This window comes from Borostomias antarcticus (assembly GCF_949987555.1).
Source record: "Borostomias antarcticus genome assembly, chromosome: 28".
In the NCBI taxonomy this organism is placed as follows: Eukaryota; Metazoa; Chordata; class Actinopteri; order Stomiiformes; family Stomiidae; genus Borostomias; species Borostomias antarcticus.
In genome coordinates, this window is record NC_140261.1 from 5,531,214 (window position 1) to 5,546,213 (window position 15,000).

At 48.9% G+C, this 15,000-nt stretch overlaps 2 protein-coding genes across 2 annotated transcripts in view; one reads left to right on the forward strand and one right to left on the reverse strand.

The window, feature by feature from the left end:
- Positions 1 to 237, forward strand: part of LOC311326657 (aryl-hydrocarbon-interacting protein-like 1) — a gene marked incomplete at both ends in the record, with an annotated part of 4,516 nt that extends 4,279 nt beyond the window's left edge. The window contains one exon of the mRNA XM_084459593.1: positions 171 to 237. Coding sequence (XP_084315719.1) covers positions 171 to 237 — 67 coding nt within the window. The remainder of the gene's footprint in view (positions 1 to 170) is intronic.
- A 239-nt stretch (positions 238 to 476) lies between these two features.
- drp2 (dystrophin related protein 2) overlaps positions 477 to 15,000 on the reverse strand; it is a gene marked incomplete at both ends in the record, with an annotated part of 19,836 nt that continues 5,312 nt past the window's right edge. Inside the window, 6 exons of the mRNA XM_084459594.1 lie at positions 477 to 565; positions 2,416 to 2,502; positions 3,340 to 3,457; positions 5,691 to 5,958; positions 7,820 to 7,966; positions 11,303 to 11,368. Of these exons, the coding sequence (XP_084315720.1) occupies positions 477 to 565; positions 2,416 to 2,502; positions 3,340 to 3,457; positions 5,691 to 5,958; positions 7,820 to 7,966; positions 11,303 to 11,368 (775 nt within the window). The remainder of the gene's footprint in view (positions 566 to 2,415; positions 2,503 to 3,339; positions 3,458 to 5,690; positions 5,959 to 7,819; positions 7,967 to 11,302; positions 11,369 to 15,000) is intronic.

Below are 15,000 nucleotides of genomic sequence, written 5' to 3' on the forward strand. Positions count from 1 at the left end.
AAGTCCAGCCAAGATCGGCACGCACGAGTTCCCCCTTAAAAAGAACCCATTTTGAAATGATCAAATCAAAACACACACAAACACACTAGAGTTACTGGCATTCGGACAGAACGACAACCGAGGGGAAACCCTCCACCCTTTTTGCTTTGCGAAAGTCTTTTCCGTGGAAGGGTCCTCGTTGTGCTGTGTACTGATATAAAGCTTCACACCTCGGACGACTACACAGACGTTGGTTAGCACAGTGTCTTGGCTGGACGCTAACGCTAGCTAGTAGCTCGTTAGCTGACAAGGTCTCTGCCTGGCTGGGCGCGCTAACGTTAGCCTCCTCTAGCTGGTCAACACAGTGTCTTGTGGCTGTGCTGCTGGAGTTAGCCTTGGCTGGTTAGCTAGCACAGTGCGGCTGGCTGGACGTTAGCGTTAGCCTTTAGCCTAGCCCGGCACGGGCTGTTAGTGCACACGGAGGTCCAGGAGAGGGGTTAGCTCTGAGGGGTGAGGGGCCTGGGGCACTCTGAATCCAGGCCACTGGGCAGCCCAGCAGGCGTCACGCTGCTCTGCACGCCCGTCCCTGGGTCAGATGAGTGACGTGGTGCCTGGAAGGACGAGAGAGAGAGAGAGAGAGAGAGAGAGAGAGAGAGAGAGGACAAAGGATCAGAACTCTAATTAGGGCTGAGAGAGACAAAAAAAACACAAAAAACTAAAATGTACCAACAGACAGCTAGGTCCATATATATTTGGACACAATTTTCATCATTTAGGCTCTGTACATCACAATGGATTGGAAGTGAAACATTCAATATGCACTTTAAATGCAGACTTTCAGCTTTAATTTGAGGGTATTTACATCCAAATCAGGTGAACGGTGTAGGAATTATAACAAATTATATATGAGCCCCCCCCCCCTTTTTAAGGGACCAAAAGTAACTGGACAAAGTAACATAATCATAAACCAAATAGTCATTTTTAATATTTGGTTGCAAATCATTTGCAGTCAATGACAGCCTGAAGTCTGGAACGCATAGACATCACCAGACGCTGGGTTTAATCCCTGGTAATGCTCTGCCAGGCCTCTACTGCAACTGGCTTCACTTCCTGCTGGTTCTTTGGGCGGTTTCCCTTCAGTTTTGTCTTCAGAAAGTGAAATGCATGCTGAGTTGGATTCAGGTCAGGTGATTGACTTGGCTATTGCAGAACATTCCTCTTCTTTGCCTTGAAAAACCCTTTGGTTGCTTTTGCAGTCTGCTTCAGGTGCTTCACAGTGCAGTCCATCAGTGAAGCACTGCCCAATGGGTTCTGAAGCGTTTGGCTGAATATGAGCAGATAATATTGCCTGAAACACTTCAGAATTCATCCTGCTACTTTTGTCAGCATTCACATCATCAATAAATGCAAAAGAACCAGTGTGCCCACGGCATAACACTACCACCATCATGCTTCACTGATGAGGTGGTGTGCTTTGGATCATGAGCAATTCATACTCTTCTCTTCTCATCATTCTGGTACAAGTTGATCTTTGTCTCATCTGTCCATAGGATGTTGTTCCAGAACTGTATAGGCTTTAAAAAAAAATGTTTTAGATGTGTTTTAGCAAACTCTAATCTGGTCTTCCTGTTTTTGAGGCTCACCAATGGTTTCCATCTTGTGGTGAAGCCTCTGTATTTCCTCTAGTGAAGTCTGCTCTTGATTGTTGATTTTGACACAGATACTCCTTCCTCCTGGGGAGTGTTCTTGATCTGGCCAGCTGTAGTGAAAAGGTCTTTCTTCACCAGGGAAATCATTCTTCTGTCAACCACCACAGCTGTTTTCTGTGATCTTCCGGGTCTTTTGGTGTTGCTGAGCTCACAAGTACCAAACAGTTGATTTGGCCACACCTGATGTTTTTGCTATCTCTCTGGTGAGTTTGTATTCATTGTCTGGTCTAATGATGTCTTGCTTCACTGGTAGTGACGGCTCTTTGGATTTCATATTGAGAGTTGACAGCAACAGATTCCAAATGCAAGTATCACACTTGAAACGAACTCTAGACCTTTTATCTGCTCCTTGTAAATGAAATAACGAGAGAATAACACACATGGCCATGGAACAGCTGAGCAGCCAATTCAATCAATCAATCAAAGCTTTATTTGTATCGCGCCTTTCATACCCAGAGGCAACACAATGCGCTTTACAGAGAACAAGGGAGGTGGGCAGACGTCCCACCCCTACATATTCCAATTGTCCAATTAGTTTTGATTCCTTAAGAAGGGTATAAACGTATACAATTCCTACACCGTTCAATTGATTTGGATTTAAACGCCCTCACACAGCACACAGTATACTGTATATGAGTATGAGATATAATAACCCTATCACAGACTGTTTCTGCTCTCTCTTGATGGAAGCCGGTCTCCAGGCTCGGAGAGGGTGGGTCCAACTCACCTGGTTCAGACGGGAAGACGTTCCGCAGCTGCTCAATCACTTCCTGGAGCTGCAGCACTGTGTCATGCTCATGCTCCATGTCGTCTCCTGTCACACGCACACGCACACACACACACACACACACACACACACACACAAACACACGCACACACACACACACCACATTAGGCCACATCAACGGTTAAAGCACACAAGTCCAGACTGGCTCTGTATGCGCTATAGCCGACTGTGCTATGTTGGTCATACCAGTGGATCAGAGCTGGCCCGGTCAGAACACACGGTCAGAACACACAGAGTGGACTAAGAGCCGGGCTAAAGAGAGACCCTTTCAATAGACCCAATGGAACTTTCGGTAACTAGTACAACGGCTTCTTGGTCCAAGTAAACTGAACTGTAAACTGTGATATTATTGTTTTGAATATGAACATTCCATGAAATGGTCAGTATTTCATAAGATGGCTCATGGCTCATGGCTCATAGCTCATAACTCATGGCTTATAGCTCATAACTCATGGCTCATAGCTCATGGCTCATAGCTCATGGCTCATGGCTCATGGCTCATGGCTCATGGCTCATGGCTCATAGCTCATGGATCATAGTTCATGGCTCATGGCTCATGGCTCATAGCTCATAGCTCATGGCTCATAGCTCATGGCTCTGGGCATTTACATGTGTACTCAATAGATCAGCTCACTGTCTGATGATCTAGATGTACTAATGCTGGAGGAAGAGTTGGTGATCCTCAGTCTTGTGTTACTGGGGGAGGAAGGAGTGAAAGGAGGTGGAATTTGAGTCCGATCAGCGACAGGAGAGAAATTGATCCAGAGCAGCATTTGAAGTATTCCTGAATGTCTGCGAAATGTTTTTATCAAAGCCTCCTCGTCCCCCCCCCCCCCGCCAGCTCTATCCTCCAACCTGGCTCACCTGCCGTCTCCGTGTCTGTGGTCTCCCTGCTCGCCGCCTCCCCCTGGTGGCCGCCCCCGGACACGGGCGAGGACAGGGTCGAGGGTTCCGACCCGTTGGCCTCAGAGTCGTCTTTGGGCTGGTGTGGGGGGGGGGGAGGAAGAAGAGACCGGATCAGGTTCTACTCATGTTTCCCATTCCTACCGCTACCACAGAATACCCACAAGGTGCTCTAGGGCAGCGTTGTCTTGTTTGTTTTTCCAAACAAATCTGTAAACAATCCCGTCTTGAAGACGTTCAGCTGGGGATTCAGACAAAGGCAGATCAACAACCAGACCTTCAGAACTTCACACTGTGAATGAAGACTGGAGGATCTTCTGTGCGTTCATGTTTCTTAAGCAGTTTGACAACGGCACTGCAGGTCTGGGACGCCATGTTATTAAAGAAGCCTCCAAATGTTTGCTGTTCTGCGCCTTCATTGTCCTGATTTCAAATACATTAGCATCCTAATTCATCCGTCCTCTCTTCCAAGTCTTCACGTCTTTAAAGCAGAGGAGATATATTGTCTCTCTCCGTCTCCCCTGCTGCCTTTTACTCTGCCCCCCCCCCCCCTCTTACTGACCTGAAGCAGTACACTCTCTCTCCCTCCTCCTCTCTATTCCCCATTTACACATTATTCTGTAACAGCAATCGATCAAAAGCTCTACTCTCTCTCTCTGTCTCTCTCTCTCTCTCTGTCTCTCTCTCTGTCTCTCTCTCTCTCTCTCTCTGTCTCTCTCTCTCTCTCTCTCTGTCTCTCTCTCTCTCTCTGTCTCTCTCTCTGTCTCTCTCTCTGTCTCTCTCTCTCTTTCTGCTTGTAGCCTCGGCGCAAACATTCCCTCTCTTAATCCCTCTCGACGAGCCTCTCTAAACTGTCTGTACCTGTAAGAGTACCTCTCTGTCTCCTCCCCCCCCCCCCTCCCTTCAGAGTACCTCTCTGTCCCCCCCCCCCCTCCCTTCAGAGTACCTCTCTGTCCCCCCCCCTCCCTTCAGAGTACCTCTCTGTCCCCCCCCCCTCCCTTCAGAGTCCCTCTCTGTCTCCTCCCCCTCCCTTCAGAGTACCTCTCTGCCCCCCCCCCCCTCCCTTCAGAGTACCTCTCTGTCCCCCCCCCTCCCCCCCTCCCTTCAGAGTACCTCTCTGCCCCCCCCCCTCCCTTCAGAGTACCTCTCTGTCCCCCCCCCTCCCCCCCTCCCTTCAGAGTACCTCTCTGCCCCCCCCCCCTCCCTTCAGAGTACCTCTCTGCCCCCCCCCCTCCCCCCCTCCCTTCAGAGTACCTCTCTGTCTCCTCCCCCCCCCTCCCTTCAGAGTACCTCTCTGTCTCCTCCCCCCCCCCTCCCTTCAGAGTACCTCTCTGCCCCCCCCCCTCCCCCCCTCCCTTCAGAGTACCTCTCTGCCCCCCCCTCCCTTCAGAGTACCTCTCTGCCCCCCCCTCCCTTCAGAGTACCTCTCTGCCCCCCCCCCTCCCTTCAGAGTACCTCTCTGCCCCCCCCCCTCCCTTCAGAGTACCTCTCTGTCTCCTCCCCCCTCCCTTCAGAGTCCCTCTCTGTCTCCTCCCCCCCTCTCTTCCCAGTCTGTCCATGTTAGTCTAGTCTAGTCCCCCCCCTCCATAGTGAGCTGTGTCTGGGGCAGATGGAAGCTCTTCCAGGCCACAGGCTCCTCCCACCCAGGTGCAACCAGGTGAGTTCAGACCAGCAGCCTTCACACTCTATAACAGCTGAGCGTTCTGTGTGTTATAGAGGTGTGTATGTATGTATGTATGTATGTATGTATGTATGTATGTATGTATGTATGTATGTATGTATGTATGTATGTATGTATGTATGTATGTATGTATGTATGTATTTGTGTGTGTGTGTGTGTGTGTGTATGTATGTATGTATGTATGTATGTGTGTGTTATAGAGGTGTGTATGTATGTATGTATGTATGTGTGTATGTATGTATGTATGTATGTATGTATGTATGTATGTATGTATGTATGTATGTATGTATGTATAGATGTATACTCCTTGACTGATATACTTGTATAGTTATATATTTATACAGACAATGTATGCAGATACGTATATATCTTATTCCATTCTGTACTGCACAGTTACTGTACATATGGATGTGTATAGTCCTTGATGTCCCTTTTTTATGCTGTAAATACCTGCCCCCCCCCCCCCCCACCCCGTTTTTTGTTGTTGTTATTCTGTATCTAGTGTTTCTCTTCTTTCCAGCCTTTCTGTCATTTTCAATGCTGAACCGTCAAATGGGATCAATAAAGTCTCATCTCCTCTTCTCTCAAGCCCCGCCCCCATCACACCCAGCCCCGCCCCCACCACACCCACCTGCAGCAGCAGTTCGCGCAGCCTCCTCAGCTGGGACTCCAGCTGCTTGTTGTGGTCCTCTAGGATCTGCATGCGGGTCTCCAGGCGCGTCTTGTGCTGGCGCAGGACCCTCGCCTCGGCCAGCAGCTCCTCGTCCTGCGCGTCGCTCCCCCCCGAGGGCGAGCCCGGCCCCCCGCCCCCCCGCTCCCCGTCCTCCGTCAGCTGGGGCGCCGCCGCCGCCGCCTCCTCGTGCCTCCACTTCAGCCGGCGGTACTCGCCCTGCAGCACCCTGGGAGCGCGGCGGACGGACAGACGCGTTAGAGGACGACCGGGAGAGCGCTTCTCCTCATATGACACGGACACGTGGTTGTTGTTGTTGTTGATGTTGTTGTTGTTGTTGTTGTTGTTGTTGTTGTTGCTGTTGTTGTTGTGAGAGTGTGAGCCGGTCTGTTTATGTTAGAACATAGGCTAATACTGACAATACAAACAAAAGGCTCACAGCACACATAGATAATATAATTTATATATACAGTATATATTATGCAGTAACAGACTGCTCACTAACATTAGTATCTCTTTCTATATCGTCTCACGTGCGCCATCACAAAACACTAACTAGTGATCACAGCTGGCGGTTTGCACTGGCGAGCGCCAGTTCTGACGCACGGAAACCGCAGGCAGATAAAGATTTAGATGATGATGATGATGATGATGAAGAGAGTGGATTTCTACAGCAGCGTACCCACACTGCACAGCAGGTGAACTTTATTCTGCCAAGTGAACATTCCCCCCCAAAATTAAACTGTGACCAGGGGTTCCAATTAATTTCACAGCTACAGCGCTGCCATGTTAAGTTTGAAATAGAGTAATTATACTGAAGTCCTAAAAGTCTGGTTCTGTTACCCAGGGCGACCCCAGTACATAACTCCTGGTTCTGGCCTCATTATGTTAAACTAGGCCAAGTGCTGGTGCTAAATGAGGACAGGATAGACGACGGCTCTGCAAACACTACAGATGGACGAGAGAAATGGGGGAAGGTTCCGGAACCCTCTGGGTGCTGTGTGCGCACACACGGCTAGCTGGCTCTATAAAGCTATTATTCAGGAAAAACAAACTATGAGCAAATGTGTGTGTGTGTGTGTGTGTGTGTGTGTGTGTGTGTGTGTGTGTGTGTGTGTGTGTCACGGCGTAAAGGTCAGGGGCATGCTGGAGACTAAGGTCATATGATCATACCCAGGAAGGTCACCTCTTAAGTTGGTACAAAGAATCATTTCCCTCATTTTCTTTTAACGTTTTTTTCTTCAGTAAAGCTCAAGATCGAATTTGAGCTCCAAATCTTGTTTGACGTGTTTGAACAACATTTCACTCTCGCAGAAGTCATGCATTATGGATGAGTCGTTCAACGGATTTACTGGGAGGAAACAGGCAGCTGGCAGCAGGGTTCAGACAACAAGTTAAACGGGCCGAGCCGCATCGATACGGAACACAATTGGATCTTAATGTAAAAGAAAGGTAACAACTTGACTCGACGCCTGCCAATCAAACGACTCCGTAACACAGTGCTGCCCAGGCTTAGCGCCGTGGTTGATCAGAACCAGGGTTATAATAGTTTTTATTTTTATATCGTTTTAACTTTTTGTGTTCAATTTCAGTTTATTAGTTTTTAAAGCAGATTTGCTAGTTTAGTTTATTTTTATTTTTTTGATAATGCTTAGTTTTAGTTTAGTTTTTATTAGTTTCAGTATTAGTTTTAGTTTTTTTTCTGCGCTAGCCTCGTGAGACCATCCTGATCTTGTGAGCTCATGTTGTTTCACTCTGTGCAAAACAAACCATCTGGCGAACATCAGATTACCTTTGCGCAGGAGCACAGCTAAAGAACATGGAGGATAGATTTAATATCCACCCAAAATACTATGGAATGAAAAAGACTTAAACTAAGGACATTTTCTCTACAATTTTAGTTTATTTTAGTTAGTTTTGTAAACACACAATACAGTTATAGTTAGTTATCGTTTTTTTGTAAAGCCTAGTTTTTATTTTTATTTCAGTTAACTAAAATGTTTTTTCCCACCTAGTTTTCGTTTTTTAGTTAGTTTTCGTTAACTATAATAACCTTGATCAGAACTGGTCTGAGGTGGCGGTTCTCTCACCGGTTCTCGTTCTCCAGACGGGCCAGTGTCCGCTGCAGCTCGTCCTGGTCCTGGCCCTCCAGGTGGGCCAGCAGCGGGTGCTGTCCGCACGGCGAGTCCTGCTCCGTGACGGGGCTGGAGTGACGCAGGAGGTACTGATCTTCATCCCTGAGTCCCCCCACACAGGAGACAGCACAGCACACACTGAGCCATAGCAGGACGCCAGCCGCACAGCTCAGCACAGAGCCACCGACAGAGGGGTCACAGCTCAGCACAGAGCCACCGACAGAGGGGTCACAGCTCAGCACAGAGACACCGACAGAGGGGTCACGGCACAGAGCCACCGACAGAGGGGTCACAGCACAGCTCAGCACAGAGCCACCGACAGAGGGGTCACAGCACAGCACAGAGCCACCGACAGAGGGGTCACACCTCAGCACAGAGCCACCGACAGAGGGGTCACAGCACAACACAGCACGGCACGGCACGGCTCCGGGTAGCAAGTCAATCTGGGTCATATATAGGCCAGATGTGGCACTTATGGCTTAGTTCTGGCCCATATATGGCCTAAAAATGGGCCAGATTGGCTTGATATCTGGGCACCGCACAGCTCAGCAGGAGTATCAGACTAAACGGCCCAGCATGGCACAGGACACAGAGCCCCAGAGCAGGGCCAGAGCAGGGCCAGGGGAGGGCCAGAGCAGGGTCAGAGGAGGGCCAGGGGAGGGCCAGGGCAGGGCCAGGGCAGGGCCAGAGCAGGGCCAGATGAGGGCCAGAGGAGGGCCAGAGCAGGGCCAGAGCAGGGCCAGAGCAGGGCCAGAGCAGGGTCAGAGGAGGGCCAGAGCAGGGCCAGAGGAGGGCCAGAGGAGGGCCAGAGCAGGGCCAGAGGAGGGCCAGGGGAAGCACATGGAAACAGCGCAGAGCAACCGCGCAGATGAGCACCACCACAAGAGGGCAGCAGGACTGGGGGGGGGGGGGGGGGGGGGGTACGACGACACAGAGGGTGTAGGCGGCGGGGACGCTTCAAACCAGACCCACGATGCAGCAGCGTGACGGCGGGCGCGGGCGCCAGGGCGGACGGCCTGGAACGCCACAGACTCTTGGGACGCTGGGGCCAAAACGTTCGGGTTCATTCATGCATGGATAGAAACTTCACAGCAGGGGTGCGATCGGTTCACTGCCCGGAGATAGCTCTGACCCCGCCCCCTGCCCCGCCCCCCTGCCCCGCCCCCCTTGTTCATTGACAAACAAAATCACATCTGGACACATCTGGGGCGCCAGTTCAAATGCACTCCCAACATCCTCATGAAAAGGTCAGGTCATATAAGATAAGGTTAATTGCAGCAAACCATAAATATGGTCTCGAAGATAAGACCAACTCCCCAAATCCCGCCACGACCGACAGACAGACAGTGGCTGGATGGAGGGATGGATGTGACTGGCACACAAAGAACGGCGGCGCTAGACGTGTCACAAAGCTGCAAGTCACACAGTAGACCAGCACAGCCAATCAGCAGCAGCAGATGCAAGTACAAAGCAACGTGAACAGACAAAGGGCCTCGCGGGCAGGTGCAGAGTGTAAAGGCTCTAAACGTGTACGCATCAAACCAGTAGCCTGCACACAACCAGAGTCCCTCTGATCACACAACCAGAGTCCCTCTGATCAGGACCACAAGCGCTGCAGCTACACTGGTGGTCGTGTTAGTAATGGATCTGCCTCAAAGGAATCCGTAAGGAGGATCTCATTGATGAAAACACACACACACACATCCAAAGGCAATAACACATCCAAAGAAACATTCATACGCACACACATGCCCGCACACACGCGCACACACACACACACACACACACACACACACACACACACACACACACACACACACACACACAGACCCTTTGATCAATGCTTCCAGAGTCCTTTCACAACACCTTTCATGGCGGCCCTAGCGAGGGCTCATCCTATCGACTCAACAGTTCGCATCAGAACTACCCCCCCCCCCCCCCTCCCCTCATGCCAGCCAGCCTCCAGCCCTTAACATTATCTGAGGTTATTTCAATTAGAGGTCGACCGATTCATTTGTTTTGCCGATTCATTTGACCGACTAATCGGTTTTGCCGATTAATCGGCACCGATAGGACGTTTTTAAAACTATCCTTATCGGTTAAACTAGGCACAGATAGTGCTCATTGTAAATAGACCAGATAGTGCCCATTGTAAATAGACCATGTTCAAATGGTGTAGGCCTCATCCACCAAATCACACTTAAGGATGTTCCGTTACATTTTTAAAACTATTCAGCTCTATTGAATTCATTGACATGGATCTGGACCACAGATCAGGACCCATCAACTCACGAAACACCAGTAGGCTACTTCATTTGAACTTGATTGAAGACAGAAAATAAAGAAAAGGGGGGATTTTAACAAAATGTCCTGGATATAGCCTTCTACTCTTGGGTGAGAGGAAGATATTCTTAGAGATTCTCCTTAAAGAAACACAATCATTCATAGAGGAAATGAATAGTGAAGGAAATATGTTCTGCGCTGTTGGACATGTGCAGGTGACAGAGGCCAGGTGTGTGCAGGTAGAGAAACATGACAGGTACAGTAGGCCTGATACCTCAGAGCTTTCATTACTCTTTGATTTTCAGCCTGCTTTGAGTTTAATGATCCATATTTATTTATTTAGGTATTTAACTTATTTGACAGTGACCTTTTTTTTGGTGCTATCGGCCGATTAATCGGCTATCGGCTCTTTCCTGCTCCACACTATAGTTATTATATCGGCCTTTAAAAATCAAATTTCCATAGGTGCTCCGATGCCTGTGCCAGTCCACTCTGCTTATTCAGAATGTGAACTGGTTTAATGGCACCATTACTCCCGCAGGGCCGGTCCTTCACTGAGGCTTTTATGTGATGGGGGGTGTGAGCACTGTCATGGGTCATTTTCATTATCTGCCTGATATTTTATGTGATCGCCCAGCCATCCTCCAACGTGCATGAATACACACACACACACACACACACACACACACACACACAAACACACACACGCACGTACACACAGGCACACACACACACACACACGTACACACAGGCACACACACACACACACACACACACACACAAACACACACACGCACGTGCACGCACACACACACACATGCATGCACCCTCACACACACAAACACACACACACACACACAAACACACACGCACGTACACACACACACATACACGCACACACACACACACACACACACACGCCCACACTTGTAGAAAGGAATTTGCGCGCAGGGCCTTGTCTGTGATGAAAGGGTTCAGGGGTGTGGGTGGAGGGGTTCAGGGGTGTGGGTGGAGGGGTTCGGGGGTGTGGGTGGAGGGGTTCAGGGGTGTGGGTGGAGGGTTCAGGGGTGTGGGTGGAGGGGTTCAGGGGTGTGGGTGGAGGGGTTCAGGGGTGTGGGTGGAGGGGTTCAGGGGTGTGGGTGGAGGGGTACTCACAGACTCTCATCAGGTGACAGGCTGTCTGTGAAGAAGGAACAATTCTGGCTCTCCATCTCTGCCAATCTAGTCACAGCAAAACACAAGACACATGTGCACACACACACACACACACACACACACACACGAGAGTCATGTGAAATTGAGAAGTCGGAGTAAGTCTAAAAGCAAACAATAAATGAAGGTTATAAGTTTCAAACAGGAGACATATTGTGTACAATTCAGTTCAAGTATGTTCAGCACCATGGACAGGGATTGTTGTTTTTGTGTTTAGCTGAATCCTCAACAGTAATGAGCTCTCAAAACAAACGCTGCTGTTTCAGCACCACGGACAGCAACCCTGTCCTCTCCTTCCACTAGCCCTGTACCTCGTGAGACCGTCCTGATCTCGCCAGTTCACTTTCAGTCCTTCGCCGCAGATCAGTCTGGACTTCCGCCTATCTAGAACGGTTTCTCTCTGATTACGTTCTTACCGGGCCAATAAGGGGCTGTTGTTCTGTCTGCTGTTCTGCCCTCCCAGTACAACGCAGCCCCTGATTGGTTCCCGTGGCAAAAGAGTCTCCCGAAGCAACGAGCAGTAATGTTAACGTTAGTAGAATAAACAGCCATAAGGGCAGTTATTACAGAAATAGACTGACAACAGTTAAACTAGTGCACTAGTGGAGTTCCATCCATCCATCCATCCCTCCCTCCCTCCCTCCCTCCCTCCCTCCCTCCCTCCCTCCCTCCCTCCATCCATCCATTCACTATGCACTATCCAGTATGCTCTAGTGGAGTTCCATCTATCCATCCATCCATCCCTCCCTCCCTCCCTCCCTCCCTCCCTCCCTCCCTCCCTCCCTCCCTCCCTCCATCCATCCATTCACTATGCACTATCTAGTATGCACTAGTGGAGTTTCTCAGAGGAAAAGACACCTTCACCGTTATTCATAAAGTTTGGAAACACTTTATAATAACGATGTGTTATAACACATTTATAAGCTAATAGTAGATAGTAAACTTATCATGAATTAAGCATTTGTATATCTTGGTAAATGATTAATAAATAGTTTGTAACTTAAGTTATAAATCATTACCAAAAGTTTTGTTACGCTGAGTGGCTGAAGGAGTCACAGTAGTCTGTCAAGGCAAGTTCTCCCGCTGACTGAACTCATTGGAGATGGTGGAAGGTGGATGGTGGAAGGTGGAAGGTGGAAGGTGGAAGGTGGAAGGTGGAGATGGTGGAAGGTGGAAGGTGGAAGGTGGAAGGTGGAAGGTGGAAGGTGGATGGTGGAAGGTGGAAGGTGGATGGTGGAAGGTGGAGATGGTGGAAGGTGGAAGGTGGATGGTGGAAGGTGGAGATGGTGGAAGGTGGAAGGTGGAAGGTGGAAGGTGGAAGGTGGATGGTGGAAGGTGGAGATGGTGGAAGGTGGAAGGTGGATGGTGGAAGGTGGAAGGTGGAAGGTGGAAGGTGGAAGGTGGAAGGTGGAAGGTGGAAGGTGGAAGGTGGAAGGTGGAAGGTGGAAGGTGGAAAGTGGAAGGTGGAAGGTGGAAGGCCAGACTGATTTGCGGAGAGATACTGAAAGTGATGGTTTCTATTATAAAAACAATGCTTTTAGTGCAGGACTGGAAATGGCCTTCAGGGGTCCTTCTGAGAGGACCTAGAGAGGTATGTGGCGGCAGACTCACACTGATGACAATGTGCCTCCCCACACATATAGACAGGCAGACAAACACGCAAACAAACACACGCACGCACACGCACGCACACGCACAGCAAACGCTATCAACACCAACATGTCCAATCTCATGTGCTGATGGAGGGTGGCGGCGTGGAGGTGTTATGGATTGATGTAGGGCTTGTCAGGAGATCTATATTACATCCTGCTTGGCTCCCAGTCCGCTCCCAGTCTGGCCTAGTGTGTGTGTGTGTGTGTGTGTTATGTGTGTGTGTGCGTAAATGAAATGAAGCGAGCGAGCAACAGCATGTGGGCGAGAGAGAGAGTGAGAGAGAGAGAAAGAGGAAATTCACAGAAATATCTCTTGTCATCTTCATGCAAGACAGCCTTGTAAGAGAGGAGCTCTACGTGGACCCCCCCCCCCCCCCCCCCCTCAGATGTGGAGGCTGTGTGATGATGAAAGGAATGTTCTCAGCGGTGCGTCTGTGACGCCAGCAAATCTGCCCCTTTAGAGCAAACATCAAATAGCTCCGTCGGCCTGTAAGACAGCAACAGTATTATTACCCTAGATTTACACATACTTTCACTCAACACATGCAAACACAACACGCATGCGCGCACACACACACACACACACACACACACACACACACACACACACACACACAACTGGTTCCCAACTGATTTTACCTAGTAAAATAAAGTTTAAAAAAACAACAACAAAAACACACACACACACACGCACACACACACACACACACACACAAACACACACCGCTCCCTCACCATGATGGATATGTTATCCACAGGCTGTGTTTAATATACAGTAGCTGCATGGCATGTCTGACGCTCGAGCTTTTCCCAATCAGTGTTCAAAGAGGGAAAATGATGGGATGAACAAAAGATGTGTGTGTGTGAGAGAGAGAGAGAGAGAGAGGGAGAGAGAGAGAGAGAGAGAGAGAGGGAGAGAGAGAGAGGGAGAGGGAGAGAGAGGGAGAGAGAGAAAGGAAAAAAAGTACAGATTGATCCAAAGAGATTTCCCCCATAGTCATTATAGCGTACAGTCTATTCTCATTAAGGGAACGCTCAGATCAGGAAGGAAGGAAACTTGAAAGCCACAGGAAACTTGGCTTGAAATTGGATTAAAAAATGCATATAAGATATCAATATTTAGTGTCTAATTAAGCAAGTGTCTAATTAAGCATGTACAAAAATCAGAGAGAAAATAAAATCCAATAGTTTACAATAGCTCCCAGGCTCTCATCCCTGGACTTCAGGGCTAATCGTATCACAAGCCCTCATCCCTGGACTTCAGGGTTAATTGTATCACAAGCCCTCATCCCTGGACTTCAGGGCTAATTGTATCACAAGCCCTCATCCCTGGACTTCAGGGCTAATTGTATCACAGGCCCTCATCCCTGGACTTCAGGGCTAATTGTATCACATTACATTACATTACATTACAGTCATTTAGCAGACGCTTTTATCCAAAGCGACTAACAATAATTGCATTTAACGTAGGAAGAGCCAATGTACTACTACTTGCCAGAACTCACAAGTGCATCTTCTTTCTAAAACAAGTGACTAAGACCATCACAAGCCCTCATCCCTGGACTTCGGGGCTAATTGTATCACAGGCCCTCATCCCTGGTCTTCGGGGCTAAGTGTAGCCTCTAGTGGGTCAGTGTTTGGAACTAAAGGGGAGTTTAGAGTTTAAAGTCGGCACTTTCATAATGTGGAATTAGAGAAAAATGATCTTGCCCTGCTTGGGGACCAAAGTGTCAGTTACTGTCACATATAATTAGCTAACCAAGCAGCAAGCCCAGCAGTGTTAGGGTGGGACGATTGCTATTGATTTTTTTTTTAATGATTGGTTCGCAGAATTAAATGTGTAATAAAGTCTAAACGAGAATATCCCAAATTTGGATTGAAACTAATTTCTCAGACTTTTAGATGCGTACTATTATAGAACACGAGACCCTAAACTGCACAGTTAGAAGGATCTTACAGGCGGGTGTCCCCCTGCAGAAGACAGGCGGG